The sequence below is a fragment of the Ciona robusta genome, chromosome 2 (genome assembly GCF_009617815.1).
Source record: "Ciona robusta chromosome 2, ASM961781v2".
Lineage (NCBI taxonomy): Eukaryota > Metazoa > Chordata > Ascidiacea > Phlebobranchia > Cionidae > Ciona > Ciona robusta.
The window spans coordinates 974,593-982,515 of record NC_143236.1 but is presented as its reverse complement, the minus strand read 5'-3'; the positions used below and the strand labels follow the sequence as shown (position 1 = coordinate 982,515).

General features: G+C 35.6%; 1 protein-coding gene across 2 annotated transcripts; it reads right to left on the bottom strand.

Moving 5' to 3' along the window:
• Positions 1 to 1,035: 1,035 nt before the first annotated feature.
• Positions 1,036 to 7,200, bottom strand: LOC149739550 (phenylalanine-4-hydroxylase-like). 2 transcript variants are annotated; one of them, XM_089872245.1, is made up of 12 exons: positions 7,054 to 7,200; positions 5,810 to 5,917; positions 5,457 to 5,640; positions 4,997 to 5,020; positions 4,760 to 4,848; positions 4,013 to 4,080; positions 3,463 to 3,513; positions 2,867 to 3,012; positions 2,557 to 2,692; positions 1,892 to 2,174; positions 1,351 to 1,540; positions 1,036 to 1,279 (listed from the first exon to the last, which is right to left on the bottom strand). In XM_089872245.1, exons 1-12 carry the CDS (start codon positions 7,084 to 7,086, stop codon positions 1,236 to 1,238), a joined length of 1,356 nt encoding a protein of 451 aa, XP_089728371.1. In that variant the 5' UTR covers positions 7,087 to 7,200; the 3' UTR covers positions 1,036 to 1,235. The 2 variants fall into 2 exon arrangements, with proteins under 2 accessions (XP_089728371.1, XP_089728372.1); XM_089872246.1 differs by lacking the exon at positions 4,997 to 5,020.
• Positions 7,201 to 7,923: the final 723 nt, after the last annotated feature.

Here is a 7,923-nt window from a genome sequence, read left to right as displayed (position 1 = left end):
AAAAAAAACTTGAAAAAAATTAAATAAAAAAGTATTCCACTGTGCGGGACTCGAACCCGGTAAAAATGACACAAAGAGAGTTTACGACCGCTACACCACAGACTCGACGACAGTGAACGCAACGAAAGAGCGTATATAACCGACCTAGTGTGGGAAATATGTTCTTACTAGTGTTTTGTGTATTTAGAAAGGTATTTTTATTATTTAATTAATTTGTTTTACACTTATTAACACTTTGTAGTGCTGTTTTGTTCGTTTTTCCGTATTTTTTAATTTAAATAATTACCGACACCTAGCGGAAAAAGCTTTCCGTCTTCTTTGTATAGTCCCATCTAAAGAGTATAATAGACCCGAAACGGTAAAATGAATTTGGGACCATATGGTACTCACCAATTCACGTACTCTGAAGTTCTGTACACTGTTTTAGAGTACGGTGGTTGAAAGAATGGAACCCCAACATTTTTGCGTGGCACACGACGGCGACGCGCCATAAAACAAGGGACGCCGCGCCACAATATTGATGTGTCTCGCCGTAAGGATAAAAGCATTGCGCAAAAATCAAAAAAAAAAAGAATATGTATGCCTATAAAATTTTAAGATTAAGTGCCAAAGAGATTAAAACCATAGTAAGTTGCATTCATTCAACCGTTGCAGCGTAAATATGCAACGAAAACAAACGAAACTATCCCGGAAAGAGAATTACGTCACATAGCCGCCCATCCTTCCGAGTTACTTGTTATCGGCGTTAGTGTAAACCCGCCTTGACAGAGAATTCTATAGGTTTGTATAACTGCTTTAACTTGCAATCGAATTGTACAACTGTGTCTTGGAAATTGGAATATACGCACAAATAACCAAAATATTTTTTCATAACCATATGATATAACGATTGCGTAACTTATACGCAGTTTCTCATTACTGTAGTAACAAGGGCACCGGGTGAAGCTGCTTGCGTGCTCTATAAATGAAAGTTTTGCACACCATGTGCTACAAACCAAACCCCAAATTTTCGTGTCACACAATAAGGCCCACAAATACAAACGTTTTATATTGGCATAGTAAAACACACAAAGCGCTACTAAAAACACAGATTAACAGCAGGTCTTATAATGACAACAATTGCGGGATAAAGAAACAATCACGAAACCAGCATTTACGAACACCACTTTCCTGATATAGGACAAGCGAAAATCTACAAGCATATTTTTACATTGCACACACAGTTTGTTATACCTTTACAGAATTCTGTTTAAAGCATCTTTTAAAATGCTAAAATCACCTGCAAACACAAAATAGGATTAAAAGTAATACAACAAATAAGTAAAATATGGTAAACTAATGAGAACACACCTTGCATTTGATGAGCAAATTGCAGTAACTTGTCCTTTGTGTCCAACACTTCAACTGATAAGGTGTATGGGTTGTACCTCACAGAGAAAGGGCGTGGGATCAATTCACACAAAGCTTGCATTTTACTCTTTGCAGATTCAAAGCTCTCAGTTGCGAAGTATATTGGCTGGTATTCCGTGATTGGGTATTTCTAAATAAAAAGAAGCTATTTAGATTTATATTTGTCGCTCCTCAATATCTTTAACGTTTAGTAGGGGGCGAAGATGGGACACCTTAGGACATAATATCCAAATATCCTGATCGTGTTTTAAACAATTAACAACGGTCTATGGAAGTCGTGATAATAAGGTTTTATATTTCTTTGATTTTTCTTTGTTTCCCACTAAATGGAGCGAGAAAATAGGATGAAGAGGTGTCCCATTTCCCTCACCCTACTATATGTAATGTGCTAAAATTAAATTTGGGTAACTTTAGGTGCATTTTTAATATGAGACTTAATTTGCATCTTGCTGTATATGAATCCAGCCTTCAAATCGCTCACCTGCTCTCCTGTTTTTATCGGATCAAATTCTTGAACCTTGGGTTTATCACTCAAGCAATACTGAAGTTCTCCAAATGAAGATAGAAGACCTGCCCCATACGCTTTTAATTCCCCCTCTTGTCGACAGAGACCAAACTCTACAGTAAACCAGTAACACGTGGCCAACTTTTCAATCCATTCATCTGGAGCTCCGAGTGATGCAAGACCTATTTCTTGTGAGAATTGAGCAAATGCCGGATCACTAAATAGCGGCACGTGACCTATTAACTCGTGGCAAACATCTCTGAAAATTAAAAATGCAAAAAAATTTAAGTGCAGTATGGTAATTAAGGTGGGGAAAACGGGACACCTTTAGCACATAATATCAAATATCCTGATCGTGTTTTAAACAATAAAAAGCGGTCTATGGGAATCGTCAGGATATAAGGCTTTGTAATTCATGTTCTTTGTTTCCTAGCAAATGGAGGGAAAAAAGAATAAAACGGTGTCCCACCTGCTCTACTCTACTATACCTAAATCGGGCAATATTTAGTAACTGTAAACCATAATTAAATGCTAAATATTTTGTAGTACATGAATGGGAAAAATTAAAGTCGGTTTTGTGAACATTGAATAATAATTAGTCAAAAAAACAACCGAAATATATAAGTTTAAAAAACTCTTACGGTTCCGGGGTATATAAAGGCATGGAAGGATGTCGTATGTACTGTGTCGAATGAAAGACACGGAAAGCCAGTCCAGCCAGGAAATCACGAGATGATAGAAGGCCAGCCACAGGTCGGAGCCGAAAACCGGTGGTTTCTTAAAATGAGATCGATATGAAAATACAATTAAGGTACCTTAACTAAAGGCAACGTTTTTTTAATAAGTTATTATCTTATTTAAAAAATGAAAGAATATTATCTAAATTTGGCAACATTGGAAATGGAGTATTTTGTTACTCCGTTATGATATAATACAACTTATTCATCCTACTTTGCAGAAATTGTGAAATATCTTCAAGTTGTGGAATGCTATCAGCGGTGTAGCCACAGTTTTCCTGTAGCAGGGGGAACACGCGATTAAACTCACGACACGCATGAGTTGGAAATAAGTTTGTCAGCTTGTTGAAAATTGTCCCCCTGTATTTATAAAAAAATAATGTAAAAGGTAATTAAACAAATAGTGCCAAACATCAATTAGCCAAACCTTCTTAAAAAATTGTACTTTAAATTTTATGAGTCATCCGTTCTCGTTTAAAATACAATAAATTTATTCAACTTTTGCAAAACTTCTTAAAAAAAGTGTATTTTATATATTTTGAGTCATCAGTTCTCGTTTAAAATGCATGAAATTTATTCAACTTTTATAATGACAGTAAAAGAGACTGCATGGCAGTCTGCTGCAGTCCAACAAAACCAAGCGGTGATTAATTTTTGAGTCGCAATTAAAATGATATGAAACACAAAAACAAATGGAAACATATACGAGCTGGTATTAATATAACACATAATTCGAACACTTTCATAATCTTGGCAACAAAAAGCATAAATGATAAGCAGGGCAAATGTTTGGCGATGTGAATAACTTACCAAGTTTTTCTTTCTTCTTCAGTGTAGGTAACTCGAGGTATTGGCTGGCCACTGTTACGCACATTTTTGTTATTATGGAATAATAAAAATAAGTCTTTCAAATAATTTATGAATATAACTAACTTCATTCTCGCGTGGCTAAAAAACGACAGTATTTACAACACCGGTGTTATGTATCATATAAAGCTTGTGCCAGATTATGAGCTACTTTGTGGGTAACTTTTTTGTTTTATTCTATGACGGATACCCCGCTTGTCTTACCCGAGGACACATACGCCCCCAATGGTAGCAGCGGGAAGTCTTGGACGTATATATGGCCTGGGGTTAGAGGCAGGCGCGCTAATTAACTGGGCAACGGGCCGGAATGTCTTGTTGATGTGTTCTGCTTCTGCAGATTGTGTCCCCTATTACGAACAACCGCAAACGCATTTACTACGCCAGAGCATGGTTTGCTTTTCCCAAAATAAAAATTAAAGTTTGTTTCCTACTGCTTTATTACAATTATTTCATGGATACTTTTACATGGTACAAATAGAAAATTCGCACTTACTGTCTGTAGTTAAATGCAATGTCTGCGAATTCCTTTCTTCTTGCTCTGTATACTTGATCCTTAAACCCCTATGTGCACAAGGCAGGATTATTTAAGCGCCAAAGTTATGCAACACGTTGGTAGCGTGATTGCCTTTTAACCAGGCACCAACGTCCAAGATTTTCTGATGCTGCCATAATGGGAGTATGTGTCCTTGGATATAAGATGCTTAAAATGGTAATTTCTCTAACCTAGTGGTCACTAATAGGTTGTCCTAGCAGACTTACAGAAAATTAATCACCTATGAGGATAGTTATGTGATAACTCGTAAGTGTATGAATAAATGAATGTAACTTACTTTATCCTCGCGTGGCCGGAAAACGACAGGCGGTATCACACGGGTTAAACACCTTGTGCCAGCTTAATTACGAGTTACCATGTATGTTAATTTGTGGGTGATTATTTTTGTGAGATTTTTTTTTTTTTTTTATGCATGGCTGATAATTTGGACAACTCATAAGTGACCACTGGGTTGGATCAATTGCCGTTGAGTGTCTTGCCCAAGGACACATACGGCCACAATGGTGGCGGCGTCGAGCTTTGAACCCATTACCTCTGGGTTACAGCCAGGCGCGCTAACCACTATGCCACGGCGCTATAAAAACAGAACATCACCCGTGTTATAACAACTCGTTTTCCGGTCACGCGAGGATAAAGCAAGTTACATTCATTCATTCACAAACACATCAATAATACTATAGAACTCACTGGGTGATCAGCATCGAGTTCAGATCCATAAGTGAGGATCTGGTTTGCAAATTGATCCAAATCTTCAATATGACGTGGAAACCAAGGTGCTGAAAATATTTTTATGAATTGATTGCAAAGAACAACATAAATGATAAAATAGAAACTGATTGCATTTCATGTGAGCAAACATAAAATAAACCATAAGCTTGCTGCAGCGTTTTACGAGCAAACATAAAATCACAGAAAATTCGTTACCTGAAGGAGAACCACACGATGCGACTAACAAGAAAAGAGTGTTTTTTTACAATAACTATAAATCATTTTAGCTTTAAAGTTAGGCTATTTTTTTACTCAAGCTTGTACTACAAGCTATGTTCCTTGTTTAACTTTGTAAATTAACTGGTGTAGTAGTGTAAGGAAAAATGGGACACATTTTCATTCCAATTTCTCGTCCCATATAGTCAACAAAGAACTTAAAAAAAAATTATAAAACCGTGTCTTCACGACTGTTATAAGCCATTTTTAATTGTTTAAAACACGATCATAATATATTTGAATATATTGTGTGCTAGATATGTCCCATCTTCTCCCACCCTATTATGTATTTAATTTCTAATTAAAATAACGGAGAACCATCACTGTAAACCATGTTAATCACGCACAGCGATACTCGTTTTAAATTTAGCAAACTTAGTAACACAAATTACAATCTTACTTGCGTCCTTCTTTTCTTTATCCCTGCTTAGAATAAGAACAGCTGAACCAAGTTCAGTTTTTAGGTCGTTTACGACATCAGACACTTGTTCGTTTGTATTTTGGCAGGTGATTACAAACTCATACCCATCATCTTTTCCTTGAGATACTCTTGACTCAATAAATGTCAAGTTTATGCCATGTTTCTGCAATTTGAACTCGGGTTATATTGATATGTTTGATAATATTAACATTCCAATTCTCTATCGAACTCATTGCACGAAAGAAACACATAAACATTTCATTGACATAAAGAGTTTACGACAATTATACCGAAATTACTAAGTATAGTTTAATAGGTCAACTTATACTAACTTTGAATATTTTTAACGCATCTGCAAGGGAGCCAACTTCCTCTTTAACTGAAAAAATGAGGGAAGTTTCGCTGTTTGGGTCGGAAACATCTTTTCTGTATGAAGATTCCTGTGGTGAGTGAAAAGAGAACTAACGTCACTTAATTAACACAATTAAACAACATGAATTAAGGACTGTTTCAAAAGGACTTTTTTTTGCTTCAAACTCTTGAATTCGTTTTTTATATGATGATGACGTTGCAGCTTTTCGATTTTTGTTTCACATTAAACATCTAAATAGGCGCTTTATATGTGGATGTGATCGAGCACAGATGCGCGCTTTCGCACAATAATAAATATGGGTCCAAGAATTTCTTGCTTCCCAAAACCATATGACTTTTGGCTAAAAGAGGTATAGCTTAATAAACTATATCTCACATGACTGTACATTACGTCTATTATCAATCACAAGTTCGTTTTCGCGTTATATTTGTTCCTAGTTGTTAAGCTTTGCTTCACTGTTCGCGCATTCTGTTTAAACCGCCTATTATTATTACCCATTAAATATAGTAGGTTGGGGGGAAATGGGACACCTTTATCACATATAGTATAGGGTGGGGGAAGATGGGACACATTTGACACATAATAACCAAATATTCGAATCGTGTTTTAAACAATTAACAATGGTCTATGGGGGCCGTGAGGATAAAGTTTTATAAAAATACGTTAAATGTTTGTTTACTACCACATCAGAGGAGAAAATTGATTGAAAAGGGGTCCCATCTTCCCCCACCCTACTATAATATTTAAATATCCTGACACTGTTTTTAACAATTAACAAAGATCTATGGAAGCCGTTGGGTTATACCGTATACGGTTTTATAATTCTTTGAATGTGCTATGTTTACTACCAAATGTGATCAGTAAATAGAATGAAAAGGTGTCCCATCTTCCCCCACCCTACTATATGTACTGACTTATTTATTAGTATACTTTAATTATTTTATAACTACACGTAAGTTAAAATTATTACAGCTTTTAAAAAAACAGTTTAAACTATAAAGAAAAACAATCAATAAAAAAAGGATAAAATTCTCTGTGTATTTCTATATTTAACATAAACAGCCATTATATCTCTTTTGTGACACAGTACCTAATATGATTATACACGATTCAAAGCAAAACTCAAACTAGCCGCTGTTGTTGAATGAAGTTAAAATAATCACAATCAAAAGTTAATGAAATGCAGTCAAAAACACAGCTTACCTTCGCCTTGGTTTGATTTCCAACACTATCCATAGTTAGTTTTGCAAAAATCGTTTAATAATGCAACTCCTATGTACCTGTTTCGCAAAATCCTCATTAAATGTAATGTATGCTATAAGGTGTCAAAGTCGTAAACTATAAAGTGTTCCATAAATTGCACTCATATATCTGTAGCAATAAACTCATACTTGATATTCAAAAAGCAAATAGATTCTGTGTTCTCAAACAAATTAGAACGCCCAAAGCAAACTGGACTCATGATAACCCTTAACTACAGCTAGACTGATTGCGAGCAAACAACCATTGCCAGCGAATAATTGTTTTGAGAGGCATATACTTGTAGTGCTTTGTCATCTTACGCAATAACCTCGGCTGTTATCGCAATAGTCGCTTAATACTTCACCTACATTTCTTATATTTGTTACACCGCTTTGTAACGTTTACAGCTCAAGGTGACGAATAAGTATAAAACAACTGTTGATATAACGTATTAAACTGTTTTAATGCGTCATATTACGTCATTTCCGCATGACAACAACCACAGCGCTTATGTTTGCCCGTCGCTGATTGGTTAAAAAAATCAGGCGTATCAATCACGATTAACAGACGCTCGAGTTGCATTTTTATACATATTTACTGTGAATTTGCTGAAGGCATTTTCATGCTGTTTAAACGTACATGGGGAAGACGGAACATGCTTTCGTTTTCTATTCTAGTCTCATTTGATAGTAAACAAAGAATATTTATAGAATCACATAACCGCAGTGCCACGGCTCTAAATGAGCGTTGTTAATCATTTCAACACGATCAGGAAATAAGAGTTTCATGTAGATCTTAGCCCATAGTACTACAAAAAGTATTATTTTAAAT